Below are 26664 nucleotides of genomic sequence, written 5' to 3' on the forward strand. Positions count from 1 at the left end.
TCAGTCTGTCCTCAGACTGCTTAAAACCACTATCCTGCATAAAAGCCTGTTAGACTAAGGTGTAGGCTGAGGAAAGAAACCCATTTTTTTTTCTCTGCTTCAAGGACAATTTTTCTCAAGGGATTTTGCATGCATGAGGAAACAAAATCTTTATGGTCACGTACCTAACTTCAGTTCAAGTCCTCCTTGTATAACAGGCTGTAGGATTGCAGACAGCAGAAAAGGTACCACCTCCGGTCTTGGCATGTTCTCAGCCATGGAGCTCCGTGCTTGGCATGGAGCTCACTGGAATCAGAGATGCTCTCATTGACTTTGTGGGTGTAATTTGTAATCGACACGTGGTCTCGAGAAGCAAGTAGTGGAGGTAGGTCTTTATAAGAAAAACATTTCTGTGTCTGTTTGGACAGGCCAATAGTTCAGGTTCTTGATGTGTTAGCAAGCAGCACAAAATACCTGACAGTGTTTTAGATCCCTCAGTACAGTAAGCACACACCTCCTGTCCTAAAAGCAACAAAATGTTGGAGATTACAATAATCCTGTCTTTATTTTGATAGGCTGAAGGATTGGAACAGACATATTCTCAGACAGTCCTTTTGGATTTGACTGGGAATAAACCACAGGCAGTGTCAAAAACTTTGGGTTTCACTTTTCCTTCTGATGTTGTAAGTGGCAGTGAGAGAGTGCAGGTCGCTGCTGTTGGTAAGGATTATCTTATTCTGTTTCCATCTTTATTATTTACTGGTCAGCTGTATTTTTTTAAAAAATAGTTTTATGCCTGCTGAGCTTTTGTTGAACTCGGTATCTAAGATCTATGTGTCCATGATGTAGCTCCTGGCATCTTCTGCACTGCAGGCATAAGCGGTTTTTGAAGAACAGAGCAGTTGCCGGTAGTAACTAGAAGTAGTAAACTCTGTCAAGTAGAGCAGGGAGGCTGGTGTGTAATAACCTGAGCTACCCTAGCAGGATTTGCCAGAGCTTCTCTCAGAGCCCCTGCTGAAGGACCCTTACAAGATTTTGCCTAGTATGGCTATTGCTTTACAGGTTTTTAGGGAACTGCATTAATTTTTATTTAATTGCTATATTAATAGGTTGAATCGTTAATTCAAAATAATTTACCTTCCTATGCATTAGACTAAGCATAGGAAGACCTTATGGGTGGAGTGTGTTATTCCTTTAATTTATTTATTTTACGATATTATGGTATTGACTATCCATTTTCAGAGTTAGAGAGGGAGTCGCATTTTAATAAGGAAGGTCCTGCAAAGTTTGCTAGTATCCTGTTTTAATTCTGCTTGTCTGCAGAATAAAACCTAAAACCCGGCTGTTGTTTCTTGTGACACCTAGGCTTTGATAACTGTGGGTGAGAGAAGAAATACAGGAAGTTTCAAATATGTACCATTACTGAAACATTTTCCTGGATTAAATATCTTTTGCATTTTTTTTTTTTAATGGTGGCTGTTTGAAATTACTCTGTAGTTGGAAAGGTCTGTGGGGAGATAGGTCAGTGGGCACAAAGTTGATCAGAAGATGAAGTCTCTTTTCTGCCTGGTTAGTGGTGTTTAGTACAAATGTTCCTAATGTATCATATTTTCTCCCAGTTTAGATGATACCACCCTTTATGTGTGAGGTATGCTTTTATTTGCAATAAGCTTTAATTTATTTTCATTAAATTTTATCTTTCAGGTGATTTACTTGGGCCTTCTATCAACGGTTTGTCATCATTGATTAAGATGCCTTACGGCTGTGGTGAACAGAATATGATCAATTTTGCTCCAAATGTTTATGTTTTGCAATACCTGACTAAAACCAGGCAGCTGAGAGAGGATATTAAATCAAAAGCTGTATCATTTATGAGAAAAGGTCTGTATGCTTAAAAGAAAGATGTTAGAGTTTTAAGAACTCTTACTAGTAAAAACATATCTGTGATTCTGCATTTGGTATTTGAAATACTGCTCTGTTGGTGTCATGAGAACTGGAAGAAAAGCCCATCTTCTCTTTCTTTTCCTCTTTCTTCTGGGCTGACAGAATTGAAGAGCAAATGATTTTGTTTACAAGGGCAAGTTTTCTCAGAACAAACGTTGTTGTTTTTATGTAGTTACTTTTTTCTCAGATGAAAAATGCATTTTAGAAGGTAATTCATATAGATTTCTTAGGTGGTTGTTACTTACCCTTTGATAAAACCATGTGTGAGCGAACATTTCTGACCTTTGCTTGAGGCACAGAGGTTGAAAATTAGTCAGTGGGCAGAGTGAACCATATTCATCCCACGTGTGTATCTGTCTTCAGTGACACCATCCCCATCCTGCCATGTCCTTGTAGAGCTCAAGGAGTGGCGTTTGCTCTGGTGGCTGGCTTTTGCCCACCCAAGTTTTAGACTTGGTCAGAAGTGAACTCTGTGCTGGAAAATTGTAGCTGGAAATCGTTGTATATTTTAATTGGGAAATACTCCAGGGCATCACAAAGTGTAGAGAACATAGTTGCACTATGCTTCTCTGTGTGTTTTGGATCAGACAGTGTCTAACTGTGATGTACCACGCTTGCCACATGTCACTCTGCTTGCTGAGAGCCTGGTTCACAAAGAGGAATGAGACCATCCTCATGTGAGCTACACCCCTACTAAGGTACCACGATGACCTTTTCAGATTTTATTTACTCTCTGTAAGTCTTTGATTTTTTGGTGTGTTTTTTTTTTTTTTAAAGTTGTTGACATTTCACTTGGAAAAGACACAGCTCAGAATAAATTTTCCTTTCATCAAGATCCCAATTTTCTGTCAAAAGCAGTTAAATGATTTTTTTAAACCCTTCCTACTACACAGTTTAGTTGAAAAGTAAGGTGGGGGGGAAGAGATGTGTTATGTAAACAGCTACTCCAAAGTTTGTAAGCAGTCTTCCACTCTTTGAAGCCTGAGTTTTGCTACCATAATTTTCTGAAGTTTTCCAGTAGCAGATTGTCGTGGTTTAACCTCAGTTGGCAACTGAGCACCACACAGCCGCTCGCTCACTCCCCTCACCCCCTGGTGGAATGGGGGAGAGAATCGGAAGAGTAGAAGTGAGAAAACTTGTGGGTTGAGATAAAAACAGTTTAATAATTGAAATAGAATTAAAAAAAAAAAAAATCATAATAATAATGTACAAAGCAAGTGATGCACAGTGCAGTTGCTCACCACCTGCTGACCGATGCTCAGCCAGTCCCCGAGCAGCGGCCCCCCCGGCCAGCTTTCCCCAGTTTATGTACTGAGCATGACGTCACATGGTATGGAATGTCCCTTTGGCCAGTTTGGCTGTGCCCCCTCCCAGCTTCTTGTGCACCTGCAGCCTTCTCAGTTGGTAGAGCATGGGAAGCTGGAAAGTCCTTGACTAGCATAAGCACGATTTAGCAACAACTAAAACATCGGTGTGTTATCAACATTGTTCTCATCCTAAATCCAAAACACAGCACCGTACCAGCTACTAGGAAGGAAATTAACTCTATCCCAGCTGAAAGCAGGACACAGATTTATTAAATTTATTTCAAAGCAAGTGAAAATTATAGGATTAAATGTCACTTTTATACAAAGCATTGTGTTACTTAACTTGTTTCTGGGGCTTTGAATTTAGGTACATGTTTTTAACACTGTAGTAGCCAAAACAGTAAGTACGCTGAAATATTTGTAGCCTTAAGATAGAAAAGATTCACAATCTAAAAAATATTCTGGTTTTTTTTGTTTTATTTTAAAACTTAATTGATTTCAGTTGTTGCACTGATTTTTTAAAAATGTAACCTTAAAGTTGAAATGTATCTTTAGTTTGAGATGTAACTTTTATAAGCTCAGTCTTTGAAAGGATTGTCATGAAGTTCAATTTAAAACAGACTTTATTTCGCATGTCAGAATTCACTAAATATTTGAAAAAGTGACCTCATAATCTGAAGTAAATATAATTAATTTTAAGACTAAATGCTTGTGAGAAGAAGCGATCATATCGCTAGCAAAGACTGCTATATGATCTTTCTTTTAGCAGTTTTTATTTACCTAGAACAAAGGCAAAGTAAAACAAAAGTTGCCTTTTAAAAAAATTCCTTCAGTTGTGGGAATGACAGATCCCATCTTGAAATCACTTCTTCAGATAAAAAGAAAATCCTGGTTGGTCTGAAAACTTTGGTGCGAGACCCAAAGCAAGCAACGAGTTTGAGCAGTATTTCCAAGCTGTTTGAAATGTGAGACCCTTTAGTCTTTCACATATTTCTGAAGTCCTTCCCATCCTGATGCACTCCTCTTTCAGCCTTGCTCAGCGAGCCTCCTACATCTCTTGGGTTTCAGCCAGTCCTCTGGGAGTACTAGCGTACATCTTCATAATAGGATCCTTCTTTTCCTTCCCTTTCCACTTGTATGTGTTGACATTTGAAGTATTGTTTTTCGTGTCTGATTGAGTGTCCGTTGGAACAAACACGGTGGTTCACAGCCCCCAGGTCTCCTGTTCCAGCATTTCTGCAGGCTTCCCCGTGTTAGATACGCTCACGTTTGGAGACTTTAGCGTGACTGCAATGGAGTTGGCGTTGAGAAGAAAGCAAGCAAACTGTAGGAAATAGCTGAGTGATCGCTCCATCCTCCCTCTGGTTCTGCTCATCTTTCTGATCCCTCCCAAGCTTAACAAATTCTGAGATAAATTTATCCCTGTGTAAGGCCTGCTCAGCAGTCTTTGTTAAGCAGGCTGTTGGTCTTAGTTTAGTGCTTTTACACTGCTAGCGGGGTGGTGATTATAATACTTATTGCTGTATATTGCCTGTTCTGCAAGAAGCAGAAGACCTCAGTTTTCAGGCCTTGCAGTCAGATACTTTTGAAGAGGAAGCAATCTATTTGTATATATACATATATTCATGTTCCTCATAGCACATTATTTTGAGGCTTAAACTTTGACAGTGACTTTTGCTTTCCTTGGTGAGAAATGCAACTCATTCCTTCTTTTTTCACCAGTTTTAATCATGTAATTAACCACTGTTGTTGTGCTAAATACATTATAAACCCCCTATATTTAAGTGGAAATTGCAATTTCAAACTCTTCTAAAGAGACAAAAACTAAACATGATTCTACTGGGGTAAGAGTTTATATGGGAGGGTGCACTGGTACACTGTAGCAGTTCAGATTCACATCTTTATCTCTCTTCTATTATAGAGAGACCCTGACTAGGATTTCATCTTACACTGTAACTTAGATTGAGGGACCAGGCCATTTGTTCCTCAGTTATTAACACTGACTGTGTATCTATATTCAGGATAGTGTGTAAGTGTGTGATTAATCCTTTATCAGTGAAAGCAAGGAACATTTTGCAGGGGAACAGTTGTAGTTGGGTGGATCTCACAGGATGTATTTGTAAATTCATTTATTTGCGTAGGACTTAATGATGGTTGACTGAGGGTTTTCCTTCTGCCTGGCTGATTCAGTATTGTGTCTGTACCTGTCAGGTGTTAGACTAATGAATATACTTTCTTAATTATAATAGCAAAATAGTAAAGCCAAGGAAAAAGACAAGGTGGGGGAAGGAAGAAAAGATGTCTTGTGAAATGCTGTAAATAGTTACGATTATTGTTCTGGATACACAAATGGCAAGCAAAATGTAAGGGAAGGAAGGCTTTAGATATCAGAAACTACAGTGAGTAGCATATCATAGGAAGCTCTTCATTTCTAACATTAACAAACATTGGTTCTGCACTGGTCAGCTATTGAGTAAGGATGCTGCTGGTGGTCGTGAGCAGCTAGTGAGCCCTCAGGGCCCTTTTATTATAGATGTTCAGCAGTCAGGAGAAAGCTGCACTTGTTCTGGATACTGAAAAATCTTCAAATACATTTTAAATGGATCCTTCTGAGGATTTCAGGGTCTTCAGGTCTTTTGAAATTTTTCACTCATTTCAGAACAGCCTCTTCCAGCATGCTTTTTCTGATAGCTAGTCCTTTGCTTTGTAAAAAGCAAGCTGCTGAAAGGGTCTGTTTTTCAGCAGCATTTGAAGCTTTGTTGTACTCTTGCCCTTCCAGTTGGAAAATACTTCATTTTTGCTCGTCCTTCCTTCTGCTGGAAAGGTAGAGCGTTTCTGTAGGCGCACACCTCCAGCTCCCCAAAGTGACGAAGCACTGAACTATAGCTGCTACTCTGCTCTGCACTCACTGCTGTGCTCCTGGAGCCACCAAGTTACATGGGAGCGTGTCTCTCCGCATCGCGCTGTCAAGTTTGGGTGGCAGATGAGTGGGAGCAGGAGCTTCTCGTTCTGCTTTTGTATATGGATCCTTCGTGTTACTGCTGCCCGCTTTCTCATCATCTTCTGTGCGGTTTTGTGTATTCCTACATTTTTAGGAGATTCTTTATGAAATACGAGCCCAAGTTCTGCCCTTCTCAGCCTTAGAAAGTGCCTCACTTCACATCAGCAGACAGTTTGTGCTGGAACCTGCATGAGAGGAAAGTGTTCAATACCTGTCTCTGCTTTTCCAATTCAGGCTACCAGAGAGAGCTGCTTTTCCAGAGGGATGATGGCTCTTTTAGTGCCTTTGGAAATGAAGATCCCTCTGGGAGCACATGGTAAGTAGTTCTGCCAGATTCACTGTGGAATTTGAGTATTTTAGATATTTTCCCTGCGACTAAAAATTTTTTGTGAAGCTGGTAAAAATTTCCAGCTGTGTTAGCCTTCTGCCTGGTTTTCATTAGGTGTTTAGGCCAACTCTAAGGTCATTCTGCTGGATAACATGCTGTCAAAGCCATTATTAGGGCAAGGCTTTTTAATTTTGCAAAAGATGAATGATGAATTATTTTAGTCAGGGGAATAGCTTGGTCTGAAAGTTTTTCTGTTGTTTCCTCAAAGGAATGAAGAATAATAATTAAATGACTTATTCTTGCAGTTGACTGAAACCATTTAGGGCTATGTGAATGTCATTGCTTCAAACAGATTTTCAGTTCTCTCCATACTGGAGGCAGAAGACTGACTGAGGCATTTCGTAAGGGGTGAACAGAGTTACTGGTGATAAAAACTTGCCCTACTTACCTCTCTTACACCTCCTTTTTTTGAGACTGTAAATACAGCTGAAAAAGTCTTTTCAGTGCTGAATTTCACTCTAAGAAGCATAGTAACCATAGTAGTGGAGGCTAGATAGATAACAGAGACAAGTTCCAGCACTTTGTTCAGCTAATCCATGTTCAGTTAGTTTAAATATACTTAGGTATTTCAGTACACGCTGCTGACTTTAAATAGAACCATCCCAGTTACTGTGCCACTGATTGAGTCGCTCCTTCTGGAGTCAGTGAGCATCTTTCATTGACATCAGCAGGATTTGCCTTAGAGTCAGTATTGATGGATTGGAAAATGAAGGTAATTTATCTACACTGGCAACTCTGGTACTTAAATAGTGCAGTGAGAGGTTACATGAATGCATGTTTGGCAAAGAAGGGAGTCAAAGCAGAACTTGGGATTATTAATGAATAAAACAGCAAAGGTTGTTTCAATGATACAATTACAGGGATAATCATGATAATTGACGTCACACTCATAACTGCATTACTTCGTAAACTATGATTTTTGCCACTTTAGCCTAGCATCAGGAGGCAGGAGAGCAACATTTGAATAAAGATAAACGTGCTGGCAGACTTGGAGTCTATACTCTGTATTTATTTTTAAAATGTAATAGCTGCAAAAGGGATGATCTTTAGGAACAAGGACATAGCTTCATTTTTTGGTGGATTAAGCTTAGTCTACTTGCTTGTCTGGGTGAAGCATGTATTTTCCTCTGTGCTTGGGAGGTGTGTGTAGAACACCTTATGCATCACAGTATTCTTACATCATCTTAAACAGAAGAAGCTGTAATACGTTGCTAATTTTGTCATATTTGATTAACCTTTTCCCCAAGGTTATCAGCTTTTGTATTAAGATGTTTCCTTCAAGCTCGACCATTCATAGATATTGATCAAGATGTACTCATGGATACAGCTAAATGGATTGTCCGGCATCAGAAATTAAATGGAGAATTTCATGAGCCTGGGAAAGTGTTACATAGTGATCTTCAAGGAGGCACCAATAATCCAGTCGCTCTCACAGCTTACATCATGTCATCCCTCCTAGGGTCCCCAGATAAACAGGTATTGGAATTCACAAATAGAATTCGTAGTTACTGGAACACTTCATAAATTGTCATACTACCTGGTATGTATGACATATACATAAACACTTGGTAGTTTACGGAAGCAGAGGGACATCTGAACACAGACAAAATTTAACCTGACTTTGTTAAACTTCCCTGTACTTTGGCTTATCTACCTGAGACAATACAAAGCTGTGCTGTTAGGCCCTTCAATTTTAAGTGGCTTTGCAAAATCTAAAGGCAGTTGCTTTTAGCAAGCATACTGTCGTGGCTTTAGTCCAAGAACTTGCAAAGAAATTTATGGGGGGAACTATCCTTAGAGATGTTAAGTCATTCCAATTGATTTCATTGAGATTACTCACGTTCATAAAAGACAGTGCCAGATCAAAAGGTTTGCCTTTGAGGTTCATGCCTGTCACTCTGAAAGAGATTTTCAGTATTTCTTGGTTGTTGTTTGGTGATAGTAATGTTTCTGTTTCTGTACAAATTTTTCTTTTAAATTATAATATTTCAATGTATATTTTATTCACTGTACATTCTTCAGTATGATCTTCATTTCCAGCATGCTTATGTCATCAAGAGTGCTACAAACTTTCTAGAAGGTAAATTAGAAGAAGGCATTTCGGATAATTACACTTTGGCACTTGTGACATATGCGTTGTCTTCGGCGAAAAGTACAAAAGCAAAGGAAGCACTGAATATACTGAACCAGAGGGCAGAACACCAAGGTATTGCACAACTATCTTACACAGTTGTATAGATGGATTTTTGTCAAATTTAAGAATACCTATCATATATCTACAGCTGCATATAGAATTGGAGATGAAGAGAATCCTTCTGAATTCAAATCTGTTTTGAGTATGATATAGAGAATAAACTAAGAACTTCCAAGACAGCCTTAATGAAAAGTGTCCATAAATGAATGACAATTCACGACAAAGCTAGGCCTTTCAGTCTCAATTACTGTGTTCCTGATGGGAGTACCATGGTGCTGTTAAAGAACATTACTTGTCAGTTTTTCCATGTTATTATGTGCGCTTGTAAGATCAGCCTGGTTAAAGAGAGATGGATAGGGTTAGCTATTCCAAAGTAGTTTGGATAGATCAGGAGGGTGTGGGGGGGCAATTAGTTAAAATCAGTATCAGAATGAAGAGTTGAAGGATTGGACTTTCTGTAAGACAATACAGAGGTGTGTTGCATTTTCTGTAGGGACCCATCATCTCATCATGTTTAACCTCTTCCGAGTTCAGCACAACTGAATTTTGTTCCCTGTTTTGGGGGAAGAACAGACCATATGGAGTATAAGAAATGGAAGTTTTTGGTTCAAAATAGTAACTGTCGTCTTGAAAAATCCAAAGGAATTCATGTTCTAGCCTAGAAATGGAGCCTCTTGGGTGTTCCTCTGTGTTTACTGAGTTAGGCCTTTCAGACAGTCACTTTTGAGAAGGGAGGAAGTCACTTTTTTGGAAGGCTTCACTTAAGAATGAGCTTCATGAGCAGCCGTGCTGTCTGAGGTGCCTTCTCTAGTCCCGAAGAGAAAGGAGCACCCCAGCAACAAGGTGGCCTTTTCACAAGGGCTCCTTTACATGAGCACTTCAGGCTGACAACAAAAGGATCAATGTAAAGTTCACTGAAATCAATGGGAGTGACTATTGGGACTCCAGCTTTTTTTGTATCTAGATTCAGCCATGGCTGAGGAAGTGCTTAATTCAGTCCTTTATGGGACATACACCTAAACATTAACACAGTTTTAAAGAACCTTGCTCGATCCCATATGTAAGCGTTAATTATTTCCCTTAAGTCTTTCCCAGAAGTCCAAAGACTTCAGTCTGTGGATCTGAGGTTATTATTGGTTCCTTTTGCAGGAGAATTTCGCTTCTGGATAACACCTGCTTCGGAAATTTCTGATTCATGGCAGCCACGGTCCATCGATATTGAACTTGCAGCATATGCTCTGCTCTCGCACTTTCATCAAGACAGATTAGCAAAGGGGATCCCTATTATGAAATGGTTAAGTCAGCAAAGAAATCACCTTGGGGGATTTTCATCTACTCAGGTAATATCTTGTCTCAAGGGGCTTTGTTATACTTTCTAAATGAGCACTGTATATTAAAAAAAAGAAAAAGAAAAAAAGGACCATTTGTTTTTTTACATAACAATTACTGAATTTTGTTTTGCTGTAACAGCCTTGGTTACGTGCAGGCTTGCATTCTTTGCAATATTGACATCTTAAACCTGGCCTACCAGTTTTAGTATTTTGGCAAGTATAATAAAAAACAGAATTAGAGGGTCACCTTGATTATATAAAATATTAATAAAAAAAGATCTTAAATTAAGAAGAAGAAGTGATGCCCATGGAAAAATAATTAATCAGATTTTCCAAGCAAGTGTGATAAATATCTGTGCTTACTTTCTTTCCAAGGAGATAAACCTCTTTCTATTCTTTCCATATGTGGGTCCTCAAACTCCTGAAAGGCTATTAACTAAGATAAGAAAGGGGAGTAGGTTTTAGAGAAACACCCTAACCTAGTGACTCTGTTGGCAGTTGGTCTTAACTTAATAATGTACTTTGTCCTCATTATTACGTAGATTTTTGATGGGCCATGAAATTTGGAAGCTCTACATTATCTCCAGGAGGTTTCCATGTTATTGAAACCACATCTTGTAAGCTGTGCTGGCAACCAGAAAATTTATATAGTACTTTGGATTGCATTAGTTTAAACTAGCTCTTAAATTAACTACAAATGCTGGTCACAGTAAAATGCCACATTTCTTAATACTGCTTGGTACCAAGCTGTACAGGCGTCATTATTTTCAAATGTTTGTTGGTATTAATCTGAGAGAAACTAGTTTTACTAAATAAAATGCAAGTTAACAACCAGCTTGGTTTCCCTGAGGTTCTAGTATTTTTCTAATGTGTTAATTCTTGCTTATTATTTGAAGAGGCTGATTGAAGCACTAAATGAGTTGAAAAAGCTTTTCTCTATTCTCCAGAAACTATTTTTACTTGAAAGTTTGAAAATCCAGCATTTACCCCTGAGGGTGAAGTTAAGAAATGAATTTAATCCTTTTGTTCTTCCATAGTCTAAACTATTTTGATTTCAAAATTACTCCAATGTCTCTCTAGATGCCTTTTTTAATTTGTGGAAATGACCCCATACTTTTTGTTAACTTCTAAGATTGCTTTAAAAAAATGTTTGGAGTGTTTCCTTCCATGAGTTTATTACATTAGAAACTTAATATATTGTTAAACAATAAGGAAGAAAGTAATCAGTTGCATGTGTGATGTTTTGTAAGTTAGGGTATGATAACTCACTGCAATTTGTATACGTGGTATAGCTTACTATGAATTTGCAATCAGTATATTTTGCTTTATAATGCTTTTAATGTTTGAGCATAAAATGTACATATGACATATACACGGGAAAACAATCCATACAAAAAATAGCATATATATGAATGTAGATTTAAATGGTAGGGAAGAGCAGCAAATTCTGCAAAGACTGTGTTGCTGGGCAAGAGGGGCCTATGAGTCTGGGTTGAGACCGTATTCCCTAACTTTTCAGGTTGTGTATTGGACACAGCATTGTCATACTGAGCTGTGCACCTTGTGCTTCAGCTGTGAATGTTTCCTGGTGAAAAGCCTTAGGTATGCCTTCTGCTTTAGAGCATACCAAGGGGCACGTTTATCTTCTCTGTAGGTAGTTCTTTGCCCTCTTGTTTTTCGCCTGTGTTTCTGAGAGTCATTTAAGCCTAGGATGTGGAAAAGCTCTGAAGTCACCTTCAGCTATGGCAGATAGCATTTCTAGACATCTTGAACTTTCTATCAATTCAGGGTGAGAAATGTAAATGTGAGAGATGTAATTGTAAGGACTTGGAAAAGGCGCTTCAAGGTATTCCTTGGTTTCCACAACTTAGGTAAGGGCAGGCATATTTCTGCTTTCAGATGTTTAAAATCAGATTCTTCAACAAGATCTTATAGCTCCTTAGGTCTATAAGATAGATCAGATATATAGATGTGATAGGTCACTGTAGTTTCATTCACTTCAATGTGAAAGAAGTTTTGTAAGTTTGGGCTTCCAAGCCATAGATCTTCATCAGAAACTGACATATGAGTAGTCTGAGTAAGGGCAGTCATTCAGATGCTTTGTCACTGTCTTCTGCAAAGGAGTAATCGAAGGCATTCTTTCAGGGTAAATATTGGCCTCCTACTGAAAAAGTCTGCCACTTACTCCAGACTATTAAATCTTCCTGTAGCCCATTAGTTGCATCTATTTTGTCACACCATGTTAAGCACTGGAGCTGGGATCCCAGCTGTAGTGGTTCAGCAGTTTACCAGCAACTTCGGCACTGTTGCTCATCAGCTGACCTTTCTGAATTTTAATCAGTGAAGCAGGTCATCTCAAATGAGGACGTGGCACGGGAAGGAGAGTGATTTCTAATCATTTAGAGTGAATAGGCAGCACGTGCCTGTACCTTAAGGTATGGCACAGTCACCATGTTGTAATTAATGAGCTTCTCTTACATTAGAATGTTGTTACTAGAAGTGACCTAAGAATGAATAAAACACCTCTGTATGCTGAGCCTGCAAGGCCAATTCCTTCACTGTCACTGGTTAAAAATAGGTGCAAAATGAACTACACGAACAGCAAAAATCCCTGAGAAGCATTAGAGATATAATTGATTACTGTATTTTTTTCCAGAAAATAGTGGATGTTAAAATTCTCATTCACTAAACTGTGCTGGACCAAATGTTCAAAAACTGCCTCTTGTGTTCAAAACCTGGAGAGCTAAGCCTGCAATCATACACAAAGATAAACAAAAGAGAATTTTAGATATATATATGATAATGTGTTTATAAGCATATTCTGCAGTGGTTAAACAACTGCACAAAATGTCTTGATCAAATATAGAGTATAAAAACTGCGCTGAACCCCTTTGAAATTGTTGCCGGGGGTCTGATAAAAACTCATTTCAGGCTTTTTTTAATAATGTTAATACTTTTTCAGACCTATAGCATTTGCTTCGGTGATCAAGGTACCCTGAATAACTCCTGTGCAGTACTGGATATTTAATGCATAGTCACTAAATAAATCTAGAAAGTAGCAGTATCATTACTTTCCTCATTGGCTTTCTCTTCACTGTCCGCGTGGTGTGTAATTCTGACTGTTGTGTCCACCAGCGTGTCAGGTGTTCCACATACCTTGCACAAGAGGAAAGCTTACTTAGCTGGCTCCTACCCCATTCTCCATTGCATGTCACAGTAGCTAACTTGTTCTGTGTTGCCATCCCTCTTCTGTGCTGGGATCCTTCATGCCAGTGGAATCCCAACAGAGATGTGGAGGTGGCTGCATGAAGACTCCAGCATAATCAACAAATGGGACAATGCAGGGACTGTGAGCTCCCCAAGGCATGGCCTATACACAGGTAGTTCACTGCACAGGTTTCTTCTGTTTAATACGGAAGGATTTGTTTCTCTCAACAGGACACAGTGGTGGCTCTGCAAGCCTTGAGTCTATTCGCAACTCTCACTACTGCAAGCAAAACAGAAATGGATGTAACAGTGACAGCACCTTCTTTGAAAACTCCGGAAACATTTTCAGTTGATACTCAAAACCGTTTTCTGCTTCAGACCAAGGAGGTACTGTAGAAAGAGAGGAATACTTTTGTAAAGTCTGCTGACTGAAAGTACTTTGAAAATACTGTTTTACTCATCTTTCTTTCAGATTGCCCCTGCGCAACCAATGACAATTACAGTGGCAGCAGAGGGAACAGGATTTGCTGTCTTTCAGGTACACAATGCAGTTATTCTTGCTAAAGATATGCTCTCTATAAGGAAGGTATATTTTGGAAGCTTTATAAAACATGTTAGTAAGAACAATCTTCTGAAATGTCTTAAATCAGTACCGAAGCACTTTACTAATTGAAGAATGCTGTGAACCAAATATTGTGTGAATGGACATATTCATGTGATTGTTTATGTCCGATGGCCTGGCCTTTTAAGTGCTGCTGGATGATTGACAGTTTTGGGGCACTTCCATGGGCCAGAGCCATATCAAAGCAGACCTGTCCTCCTGCAGAAATGCAGTGTCCATTTGCAAGACAAAGGACTGCAGTGGTACATTGGCAGGCACAAAGGTCAGAGTGAAAAAGGTGTGTGGACCAGGCAGAAATGCCTCATCAGGAACCTGTGGTAAACCGCGGTAAGGCACAGATCAGTACAGAACAAGATTACACTTCTAGTTATTAGAGTTATTTTCCTTTTATTGAAGTAGAATACAACAATAGTGCAAAAGCTAAAAATAAGAGTATTATGGCCAGGTTCTCCAGCAATTTTTACACGGTTCTGAAATAGCATGAAAGACAGAGTCAAAGGATCCTGCAAACTGCCAACAGTAATAGATGCTTAGCATCAGCCAACAGTGGGGGCATGGCAAAGAGTGGAAGGAGGTATAGTGATCCCCTCTCTGCCTGTCCTGCGGAAGACTGTGTTTCGGTACTATAAATTCAAACATCTTTACTTATATTTAAACAAATTAAGCTGGGATCAGCGCATACTGTATTTAGAACTAGCAAACTGTAAATAGCCTTTTTATGCTTTTCAGCTGCTTGCTCTTTGCCCATAACAGAGATTATGTTCTGAAGAAATTCCATTTCCAAGATTTTCCCTAACCCTATGAGAAATATCATATGAAAAGACAGTATTGGATCTGATTTGATATGGCCGCTAATGGGTCTCTCTTTCCTGCTGTCCTGTCCATGATAGTGGCTTAGAACTACACAGGTGAAAGAGAAGACCTTTGAAGAGCTATGGGTAATAAGAAATTTTAGTCTCTGAGCATGAGAGAGTCATTTTACTGGAAGTATGTAGATAAACTCATAATTGCTGAGCATATCGCAAAACCAGACAGAGTTCCTAATAGACTCCTTCTAGTCGTACTTGGGAAAACTGAACTTAGGCTGCCTTTAATGGTCTCGAAGTTTTATGCCAGGTCAGATTCCATCTCAAATTCCTTCCAACCTGACCTTCACTTCAGTGTTCTTATGCATCTGGGAAACAAAAAATCATGGTGATGGTTGGTAAATACGCTTTTGGATAAAAGACCTTTACAAAGAAACCTTCACAGCTAGAGATACACCTCATTCATTCAGCACCAGTCTGCAAAACCCACAGTGCCATAAATCGTGACCCGTGTTTATTAATTCCCAGAAGTGCAAATGAAGTTTACAGCAAAGTTCAAAAGTTTCAGAGGATAATTTAGATTCAGTCCTGCAGGCCAAGATAGGAATGAACATCTCAGCAGGACTGCGTTCACACATCTGTGGTTTCAGTGTGTGTGTGTATGTGGAATGTAACGAAGTGGGGCTCCAGAACAGTTAAGACTACTTAACCTTAATCATTGTTGAGAAATACTCCCTGATATTAAGTCAACTAATTTGTCAGGCAAGCTGATCAAAAACGTTTCAGCAAATAGTTTCTTGCTGGAAGATGCTGATTTGTTGAAATGAATGCCTTTTGTGGAAGCACATTGGTTCCAACTACGTTTTGCCAGCAGGAAGATTTCACATCCAAACCAGCATGTCTGGTGAAGACTGAGCAGAAGTCTTCCACGCAGAAGAGTCAGTAGTTGACTCTGTGGTTAGAGGGCTCCCGGGGATGTATAGCACCATGGTTTCAGTTCCTGGTTTGTTGTATGAACATGCAAATGTGCTCCCAAATAACCGGTGTTCAGGAACCAATGCCAGGTTATCTTCTTCATTTAGGTCTTTGTGCTGCTGCCTTTTTTCCTGCAGCGTTGAGTCAGAGATACTGTGACTTGATTCAAAATATTGTACTTAACACACTGGAGTAACTTCTCCAAAACCTTTTATTTGCTGGGATCAATTCTTTCTTTCTGCTTCCTTTGGCAGGTCTGGTATTTCAAAAGAAAGAGCACTGATGCCATTTGAATGAGATGTCGCTTTTTCCCAGACACAAGCTAGATCTGGGTCACATTTAATAAATCAGATAGCATATGACATTGCGATCACATTTCTTCAGCTGTGTTTCATTGTCTTAGGCCCGCCAAAGTACAGTGGTGAGATTCACTGTTCTGGGATTTGACTTTCTGGCCAAATGTAGCATGTCAAAACAGTAACTGATTTAAATATCACAAAACACAAGATTCGGTCCATTAATGGAAAAGGCTGCTTTCCCAACAGAATGGATTCTTAGGAAAAAACCCCATTTTTTTTGTGAAATCTCCCTGTCTGTGTGTGCGAGTTGGCAGTTCATTCACTCTTGACCCTGCAGGATCTCGTAAAATGTATTTATTTTGGATAGTATAATTGCAAAAGCAGACATTTACTTGTAGCTTTGTGGTCCTGCTGTCAACAAAGTCTCCTAGCTCATCCCTTCATTATGTGGGCACATACTATGGATGACCTAAGGCACTGACCGTGCAAGAGGAAAGACGGGATGATTGTAGGGTTAGGGTATATGAAAGGCACTCTCTAGAGAAAGGAGTTGAAGAAGCGATCTTCCCTAGGCGGCCTGCTGAAAGTCTTGAAGGAAAAACCTCCCTGCTGTCTGGAACCACTGTGAACTGGCCTTGGTAAATGCTTCAAAAATCTGGCGTGGCCCATGCCTTCTGGAAGGAAGGAGAACGCAACTGAAATCCAGGACTAGCAGTGAGGGGAGGGTGGGCAGGCTCAAGGAGGATGGGTATGGGCAAAGTGCATAGGTGAACAAGATCTCCTTGATCTCCTGGTCATGTATAGAGAGGGAGTGAGGAAAAAACTGAGAATCACCTGTTACTCATTACTGAAACTCACTGAATTTTTTTTCCACTCAGTGTATTTTTACTGGACTTAGGCAAGGGACTGAATGTTATTCAGTGTGATGGTACTGAAAAAGGTACGCTGTGAAATGCACACATATTTCTCTGTTACCGTTTGAGTGGATACTAAGTAGTCAAAAAGGGACAGAAAAATATTGGAGATGATTTCATTGAATTCATGCCCTCAGTCAAGCACATTTGTGCTGCTAGTTGAAGAACACAAAGGATAGGGAAAGAGACATTGATTAGGACATTATAAATAAGTCATGTTTTTTTGAAACGTAGTGCAGTTGATTGGGTCAGATACTGTTACAAGCATCTCTCACATGCAGATTAGCTTTTAGTTTTCTCTTCTTGGGCCTCTCACCAGAACTGGTTGCAGTATGACAAGAATGGACCAGTTCCGCCTTCAGCTTTGGCAGCTGCTTCTTAAAAGGGTTAAGAAGAAATGCAATTGCTCGTTTTGTTGATTTAATGCTAGTTTCTGTATAACAGTCTTCTGTCCCCAAAGTAAGAGTGTATAAAGAAGGCTGCTTTAATTAAACTCTGTGTTGTGAAAAAGATTTTTCCTTCATTGTCATGAGAAATCAGGAAAGGAAAGTCAGACCGTTAACAGCGATAACTTATTCCATGAAAATACTAGCTGATTGACCTGTTCAGTATGTGGTTTCAGACATCCTGCTTTGGCAGTAAATTCCCATTCATTAGCTTTTTCTGGCAGAAGTTAAAACAGCTTTGTTTCTGTGATGACAGATCGTTGAGGCACCGCCAGCTTGTCTTTACCAAACCTTCTGCATGCCTTTAACTGGCAGGCTTTCTAGATTGGCTTCATCCTTGGTACTACCTTCTCCTGCGGAGCAGTTGTGCAGGATAAATCTTCACTGTTGCACCACGGTTGTCCTGAGTGCCTGTACAGAATTGGCTCTGATACTCATACAGCATGCTAAATTCAGCAATGCAGGGCAGGGCAACGGGAATTGTGTGTAGATTGAAAGAAAGAGCATAACTTTCATATCAAGGAGTGAGAGACATAGCAGCAAAAGCAAAAATCAGAAATTAAAGACTCCTCTGTTTGCACAGGCTTGCTAGCCTATAACTGACTTGCTAACCTGTAACTTGGACAAGTCCCTGTCATATCTTTAAATTTGGACTGACAGTTTTCCATTTGCTGCCAGAAACTGTTGTAAAGGGACTATGATTTTCCAGAAGCACTCTTCATTCCCTTTTCTTTAGCCAAGCAAAGTGCATGTAGGGGTCTTGCAAGGGGAGTTATTTGAGCCACTTTCTGATTATTTTTCTATCAAAATCAAAGAAGATCCCCCCCTGCCCTGCCATGTGTTTTATCTTGATGACTAAGGGAACAGATAATGATTATTAGTTTGTATGTGAAAACTGCATGCAAACTTACTGTTCTGTTGTTGGTGAAAATCACTATTTTGCCAAATAATGTCAACTATTCTTTGATAGTAAATATTTTCTTAGTTTCTTGTATTTGATTTTGTCATTCTAGCATTTTGAAAGTTGAGCTTTCTGATTCATCACACTGAAGTGCTGAGTCAGCAACCCATTCTCTTGTCAGAGGTGGTGTCCTGTTCATGCCACAGCAAAGGGATGCTGCAGCTACCATCAACATCGCATAGGGTGTTAATCAGTCTGAAGTACCTTAGAATGTTTTCTCAAAGTTAAATTTCATTTTTGGTGTCTTTTATTGGGTAAAAGTACACGAGTATGTTAGAGTAGATGTGCTGGGACAACTGATATAGTTCATTATCCTGTATCCCATAGTGGCCATTAGAGAGAGGATGACCAGTGAAGGCTACTAGAACAGGGCAAGCATGAAGTGATATCTCACTGGTATACTCTCTTGCCCTTCACCAATTTGCAACACAGGGCCTTCCCAATCCACAGGTCATCTCTGTGTGCTCTCTCTGGCTTGGTAGATATTTCCTTGATAGATTCTTTTTTTCTTCCATAAATGCGTAACTTTTTAAATATTTCTAACAACCACACCTTCTTGCGGCAAGTAGTTCTGCAGGTAATAGTATATTGCATGAAGAAGCACTACCTCTTTCTCCTTTCGAATCTGCTCCCCTAGTTCTTGTATTTAGAGAGAAGGCATAAGAGGGACTGTGTTGGGTCTGAGCAAAGCTCAGTCTAGCCCAGTGTTCCACAACAGCCAGAGGTGGATGCTCAGGAGAGAGTATAAGAAGATAAATACATGTAATATATTACCTGTCTTCCACCTCTTACCATGTATTATTTGAGACCTTCAGCTGGATATAGTTTCTGTGGGCTTAGAAAATTTTGATTCCATGAAGTTGTCTATTTTGCCCTTGAACACTTGTACAGTTTAGTATCTGCAGCATCTTGTGGGAAGGAATTCCACAGTTTAATCTTCCATTGCATGAAAAACTGTTTCCTATTCATGTTTCCCATGCAGGTCATTATTCTGTAGACCTTTACTGTGTCCTTCTTCCAACTTACCTGTTTATGGCTGAATTTCATCTATTTTACCATTTGTTAAATGGTAAACAGATCTGGTAGTAATCAGTTCAAAACCCATTATTATGTACATAAAAATTCTTTCATTCTGCAACTCTTTGCAGGAATCCTAGTCTTTGCTACCTCAAATAAATTAGTATAATCAGCAAACTTTATCACATCAGGATTCACCCTGTTTTCTACATCATATATGGATATGTTTAACAGTGGTCACCCAGCACAGATTCCTTTAGGATTCCACTCCTTTCATGTATGAATGTTCATTCCTACCCTCTATTCCTGTCTTTTAACAGCCCTTTATCCCTTGGCAGCTTCTTTTGTCCTGGTACCTTTGGCTAGTGATCTTCCTAACCAGCGACATGCCAGTGTAACATGCAGGTAGCTTATACTAGACAGATCTCCGTTGTCCACATTTTTTCATTTGATTCAGGTGGCTGGTGGGTTTATAGCAACAGCCTGTTATCCAATGTGCCATACTTACTCATTTGTCCACTGATTTGACTCTTTACTATAGTTTCGACCGTGTTTTCTGGTACAGGTACCGAGTTTACTTGATATCCACAGTTGTCTAGAGCCCCAGTACTCTTTTAAAAATTGCTGTCACATTTGTCATCCTCCGGTCTGGTACCAAGGCAGTTTTAAAGAAACACTGCAGGTAATGATTCAGCTGTTTCTTTACCTCATCGAGTTCAATCCTGTAGGCAATACAGCCTGGTTTTTTACTGCATAATTTTCTGTCATGGCTGATAACGTGAGAGTACTCATTGGTTGCTCAATTCCAGCTCCAGCATTTCTGCTTTGGCTGTTGGCATTGGTAATTTTATAGGATATTGAGATAATCAGGCTATCTCCTAATTATTCAGACCTCTTCTAAGGGCTTCTGTTTTTACCTCTCTTCTACCACTGTTTCAAGCATCTTATGCATGTCTACACTAGAAGAATTGGAAACTCTTCAAACAGTGCCTAACAGATGAGCTTATTTTGTATTAATGTTACTGTCTTCCATTGGACATCCTGTCATACTTCCTTACTTGGCTTACTTAGCAGAGCGTGGCAGTTGTTGAGCAGAAAGGGTGAAAGCTCTGTTCTTGAGACAGACTGAAGACTGTAAATTTGTCTTTGCACAGAAGAAGCATAGGATGAAACTACTTACTTAACTGCAAGAAGACTGTGTTGTTCTGAGCTTGGAGTAACATGCTATTCCTCATCTGTTTTGAGTGTATGAATGCTATGACATGAAGACTGAAGACAAATTCTGTACATACGCTATGTATTTGCTCTTGCTCTGCTTTCATATACAGCCTGTGTCTTTTAACCCAGTGGGTGTTGGTCTCTGAAGTTTGCCTTTATTCATCCCATTTCACGCTGTCAGGAAGTAGCTGCACACATTATAAACCAGCAGACAGCAACTAGGGAGAAAATTGCCGGTTGTCCTAGAGCTCCCTTGTGTTTGCCTCAGTTGTGTCCTGCTAATTGCATTGGTTCTGCTGCATTACAAAGTGTTCAGAAAGGATATTTCTTTCAGAGAATTCCTATGAATCTCATGGGTGCAGCTGTCAGATACAAGGCCATGTATCCTGTCTCATGTGAGCACTCCTCTGGTGTTATACTGTTACAAACGTAGTGTTTTAACCACACAGATTTGCTTTACATATGTCATCTAATGTCTTTACTTGCAATCCACAGCTCAATGTTATTTACAACACAAAACACACTGATCAGAGGCTCAGATCTGTCCAAAAACAAGAAGCCTTTGACTTGAATGTTGATGTAAAGGATGACAAAGACGATAAAAACCATTTGTCCTTGAATGTGTGCACAAGGTAGGTAATTCAATTGGAGCATCTCATACACCTCTTTGTCTATACAGCTTTTAAATTATTTAAAATGACCTAAATTATCCATTTGTTTGTATGGATTTACTAATGTCTGAGATATGAACGTATAACTAAAGAGAATAAAAGAATTACTTTGTAAAAATGGCAATAGTTAAACTAAGAAGCAATTCATAAGTCAATAAATAGAGTCATAGATCTTTTTGTGCAAAATTGTTGCTGACCAGGTGGTATTTTTTCACTGGTATGCATAAAGATAGCAGTACCCTAAATGTTAGAGGTATATGGAAGAGTTTGTGTGAAATACAGGAAAAAGCTCAAAGGCTTCTTTGGCTTCTTAGCTATATGGAGAACTGTGGACAGACTTGAAAATTGAACCCATGCCTTCCACATTCTAACTTCTAGTAACAGACTGTGACAACTGCCCATTACTCTTACCTTTCATGAACAGAATGCTTTGCTTTTGATCAAGAAGTAGAGACTTCTTTCTTTTGTAAAAAGAGAAGGAAGTTCTGAAGTGCTGAAAACACCATGAAATAGAAGTAATCATTCTTTGGTCATCTCTATTAATAAACTTTGCTCGGAACAATTTTGGCAGGAGTCAAAATCCATGTTTACATAATGATAAATTCAACTGGGGTTTTGTCTTATTGTGCAAGTATCTTTGTGGTCTTTCATTTGCCAATATGTCTTATAGTTATGAATTTGGTGATATAATATAATGTGAGCATCATTCTGGAGTTGAAAGAGGTGATGAGTTTTCTGGCCAGTCTAATTCTATTCTTTCTGCTGAATAAGAGGGGTGTGTGTGGTACATTTGGGATGATGTTACTTGTTCAGTTAACACCTACTAAGAACTGAGCTGAGACTGCTGAAGCATCACCTCAGAGATCACAGAGCAGCCACGAGGTATTACCTGGATAGAATTTGGATCAGATGAGAACAGGTGACATTGAACAGTCATATTGCATATTCCTAGGTCAGCCAGTCATTAAACCAAGTTGTTTCTTTGACTGCTTTGCTGCCTCATTTTCATTTGCTGTGACAGTGTTTATACATGTATTTAAAAGAAATATATGAAGATGTTTGTTCTCTGGCAGTTTCTTCAGTATGCACTTCTTATTGTAGTTAAAGAGCACTGCATATTTCGCAGAAAACCCTATAGGGCATTGTATCTCTTTATATATATTTATTTTTTTTACCTTCTATCTTTTATTATCTTCAAGGATGTTGAGATGACTAAATTCTTTGTATTTTAGGATTTCATCTGTTTGTGAATACTTCTTCTAGAAACACTGTTTTCTTCTTGTGACATAATAATGGGTTCCTTGTAAATGCAAGATTTGCAAAGTACCACCTGATCCACCATGATTACTCTTGCATTCCATTCCTCCACATCCTCTTTTTATTATTTATTTAAACTTTAAACAACGTATGCCTAGAACTACTTTTGTGCTCTGCCTACCACAAGGGAGCTGTGACTGGAGATGGAGCCTCTAGGTGACACCATCATACAAATAATCAGCTATAGTGAATGTGATTTCAGTACAGAGAGAATTGATTTAATTTGGGAAATAGCCAGCAGGCACAAAGCCAGACCCCTGTTTTTATGTGTTTCTGGTAACCAATTCAGTGATACAGATGGAGGACAGGGACACTAGAATACATGAGAGCTCTTGAAATAGAATGGGCTTTTTCAAAGTTTTCTATGAAGTGTCAACAGCTTTCTAAAGTCTAGCACAAACTCCTGACATGTAAAGGGCTTACATGATGGGTCTGGGATAAGTCTTGGCTGAGCATTCTGATTTTCTAGCTAAGACCTTTGGCTCAGGAATACAGACAGGAAGGGCTCCATCTCTCTGGGAGTGAGGCTCTAGGGTGATAATGTTTTAATTGCAAAGTGTTCAAAGGATAGGGGAAAACCTAGCGGCATTATAAAACTGCCCCAGGAGAATTTTTGGAACATTAAGATCCATCAACTCTTATCATGGAAAGTGGACTGGTATAAGTTCTAGTAAGCGTACATGAACCAGCAATGCGCGCTCACAGCCCAGAAGGCCAACTGTATCCTGGGCTGCATCAAAAAAAGCGTGGCCAGCAGGTCGAGGGAGGTGATTCTGCCCCTCTACTCCGCTCTGGTGAGACCCCACCTGCAGTACTGCGTCCAGCTCTGGAGCCCTCAGCACAAGAAAGACACAGACCTGATGGAGCGGGTCCAGAAGAGGGCCACGAAAATGATCAGGGGGCTGGAACACCTCTCCTCTGAAGAAAGGCTGAGAGAGTTGGGGTTGTTCAGCCTAGAGAAGAGAAGGCTTCGGGGAGACCTTATTGCAGCCTCTCAGTACTTAAAGGGGGCTTATAAAAAAGATGGGGACAAACTTTTTAGCAGGGCCTGTTGTGACAGGACAAGGGGGAATGGCTTTAAACTAAAGGGGGGTAGATTGAGACTAGATCTAAGGAAGACATTTTTTACGCTGAGGGTGGTGAGGCACTGGCACAGGTTGCCCAGAGAGGTGGTGGATGCCCCATCCCTGGAAACCTTCAAGGTCAGGTTGGACGGGGCTCTGAGCAACCTGATCTAGTTGAAGATGTCCCTGCTGATTGCAGGGGGGTTGGACTAGATGACCTTTAGAGGTCCCTTCCAACCCAAACTATTCTATGATTCTATGAGTCTGTGTTTCTATTCTTTAGGCTGAGACTCCATCTCTGGTTGCTTGGCTTGATAGACTAGTCATCCTCTTCTTTTTTCCCCTATATATTGTATATAATATATGCATTATCTATATTAAATTCCTGAATTAGTTTGAAGTTGGTCTACTTATAATCTTTACAGCATGGTTTGGCTTTCTGGTAGAGAAACCGAAGTAGGCAAATAGAGAAGGACTGCTGAAATCTCAACCAGTTTAGCTAGCTGTGGGTATGCATAGTCAGGTAATGGAGGCTGCAGCTTTGCGATTTTTTTCTTTCTCTAATCTGCAGAATATTCCACCTTCTTTCAACCAGCTTGATAGTGATTGGCCATGGTCATCTCAACTGGGTACCATTTATGACACTGGAGCAGATAATGTCTCATTCAAATGGAAATGATTCTTGGTTAGAGGAGCTAACTCACTGTCTGGGAGGCAAATACCCAGGACTGCCAGTTTCTTCTCTGATTGGTCTTGTGGCCCGCATACCATTTCCAGGCATGGGAAACTGATTGCTGATGGTTCTACTCACTCTCTTGTTTATGCTTTCTGCGTACACTGGCTTGGTGTTGTTTTCTCCTTTTTTCCATCATCTGTGAGAGGGTCTCACACAGATCTCATATTGCTGAAGAGCTGAAACATAAAATTAAACTCAAAACATTGTCAGTTCTCGTCAGGTACAAGTTTCAAGTCATCTTTCTTTCTCTTACTGGTCATTCTTCTTGCACGGTGATTTTTTTTTTTAAACTTTTAGGAGACCACAGAGTTGAAAAGATGATACCAGGAGCTGTCTCTCTTCTTTGTTAAGAGAGCCAGATCCTCATGACGTCTAGGGATATATCTTATTCGCTTCTTGACAATACCAAGCTGGTTTTGTTACCTGTTTGTATTTTGGTAGCATCCCAGGCTGGCTAGACAGCTTGGGTATTTTCCTCCCCTCTTACTGGTAATTATGCAGAAATAATTACATCCAGTTCCAATTCAGTTATTTGTTTTCAATAGCAGCTACTTTGGCACAGCACATCATCCAACAGATGGTTTCATTTGTTTCTAATCTCATGAGCCAACTAAAGTCAGCAGTTGTGCTGTGTTTCTTTCAAAGTCATATCTGTGTTCAATCAGCCATGCTGCCAGGCTTAACAGCATTGCTTTGAAAGCAAGTCTTCCCTTTTTTTAAACCATCCAGCTCTACAAAGAAATAGTTTTATCCAATTAATTTCAACTACTGTCAGGCCTTCAAAATGAGGATTGGAGACACTTCTATTCTATTATAACAATAATCATCTACCCTCCATGCCAAGGAGGGGGGAAACTTCTTCTGCCACCTACTTTATTTAAAGCAATAGAATCTTTTGCAGGTCATTGAAGTATCACTCGTGGCACAGAACACCATAAATATATTCTGATAGTTCTTTTGTGCACCGTAGTATGTAAGGCTTGCTCAACAGAGCAAAGCTTTTTAGTCCAGCATCTGATTCTCATATTGGAAGAAAATGTAATAATAAGCATTATTTAGGAAAAAAGAAGGAACTCAACTTATTAAATCTTCTTTTTCCAAAACTGGATGAATAACATGGCTATGCATTTTAAAACTGGAGCTTTGAGAAATAATCCGATGATGACTTTGTTAATGGAACCATCAATCTCTATGAAGAAAATATGAAAAGGTTTGGGAGCCATTTTTGGTGTATACCTTTATCTCACCCTCCAAAAATGAATAAAAGCAAAACAATGCATCCGTAAGAAGAAATATATATATTTCAGTTCAAGAGTTCCTACATCGGTTTCTTAATTACTTCTTTTGAAACGTGTTTAATTGCAGTATTTCCTGCATATTTGTGATGTAAACCTGCACTTACAGATGCCAATGGAAAGCTCCTAGTGGTATCAGTGTAGTCTCTCATATCATTTATGTACTGTAGTTTTCTCAGTGCTAAACTTGCTTTTGCATATGTGGTTGAAATTATCAGGCAGAATAATAGAGAAATCAATTATTATTTCTTTATCATTAGAAATTTTCTTGTAGGTATTTTGTTCCATTTGTTTCTTAAGTATTCTTAAACATTATTTCTTCCATAGTTGGGATTTAATGATCAAACAGTTTCTTTGGAGAGTGGACTACTCTATTTCTACTAAAAGTTTCTTTGTCTCTGTGTTTTGAAAAGGTACTTGGGTTCTGGCACAGCTCCCAGTAGTGGTATGGTCCTCATGGAGGTTGGCTTACTCAGTGGTTTCTCTGTGTCACCAGATTTCATTCCATTAGACAATACAGTTAAGAAGATGGAAAAGGACTATGGAAAAGTCAACCTATACTTAGACTCTGTAAGTTGAAAATAACAAAGAAGTGTGTTTGTAGTGATGTTAATCTTGACTCTGCCATTGTTTGGTTTAAATTTGGAAAGACATTATGATTGTATTCTTTGGGGAAGTCAACATCTGCTATTCACATTGAATTAATAGTTCCACTGGTTTTTAGTGAGACTGATTGGGTAGGTACAACTCAGTTGTATTTGTAAGGGGTTTCTAGATTAAGCGTCTTAAAAATTATATATAAGAAGGCAGACATTTCAAGAAGTCTGTAATTTAGCCAAAATGACTATGAATGAGATAAGCATCTTTATATGCATCCTGACTCCAAGTCTTTAGAAATGAAGGGGACTACCGCTGAGCTAGAAGTCCTTACCTCTTCCATGAAACCACCATCACCAGGGTTCTCAGGATGTT

General features: G+C 39.3%; 1 protein-coding gene across 1 annotated transcript in view; it reads left to right on the plus strand.

Annotated features, from left to right (window-relative positions):
• The window catches only part of CD109 (CD109 molecule), an 89357-nt gene that overhangs the window by 54838 nt on the left and 7855 nt on the right, over positions 1-26664 (plus strand). The window contains 10 exon segments of the mRNA XM_076333079.1: positions 555-699; positions 1684-1860; positions 6466-6547; positions 7867-8095; positions 8660-8825; positions 9963-10153; positions 13583-13738; positions 13824-13889; positions 21105-21241; positions 26106-26262. Of these exon segments, the coding sequence (XP_076189194.1) occupies positions 555-699; positions 1684-1860; positions 6466-6547; positions 7867-8095; positions 8660-8825; positions 9963-10153; positions 13583-13738; positions 13824-13889; positions 21105-21241; positions 26106-26262 (1506 nt within the window).

This window comes from Aptenodytes patagonicus, chromosome 3 (genome assembly GCF_965638725.1).
Source record: "Aptenodytes patagonicus chromosome 3, bAptPat1.pri.cur, whole genome shotgun sequence".
NCBI lineage: Eukaryota > Metazoa > Chordata > Aves > Sphenisciformes > Spheniscidae > Aptenodytes > Aptenodytes patagonicus.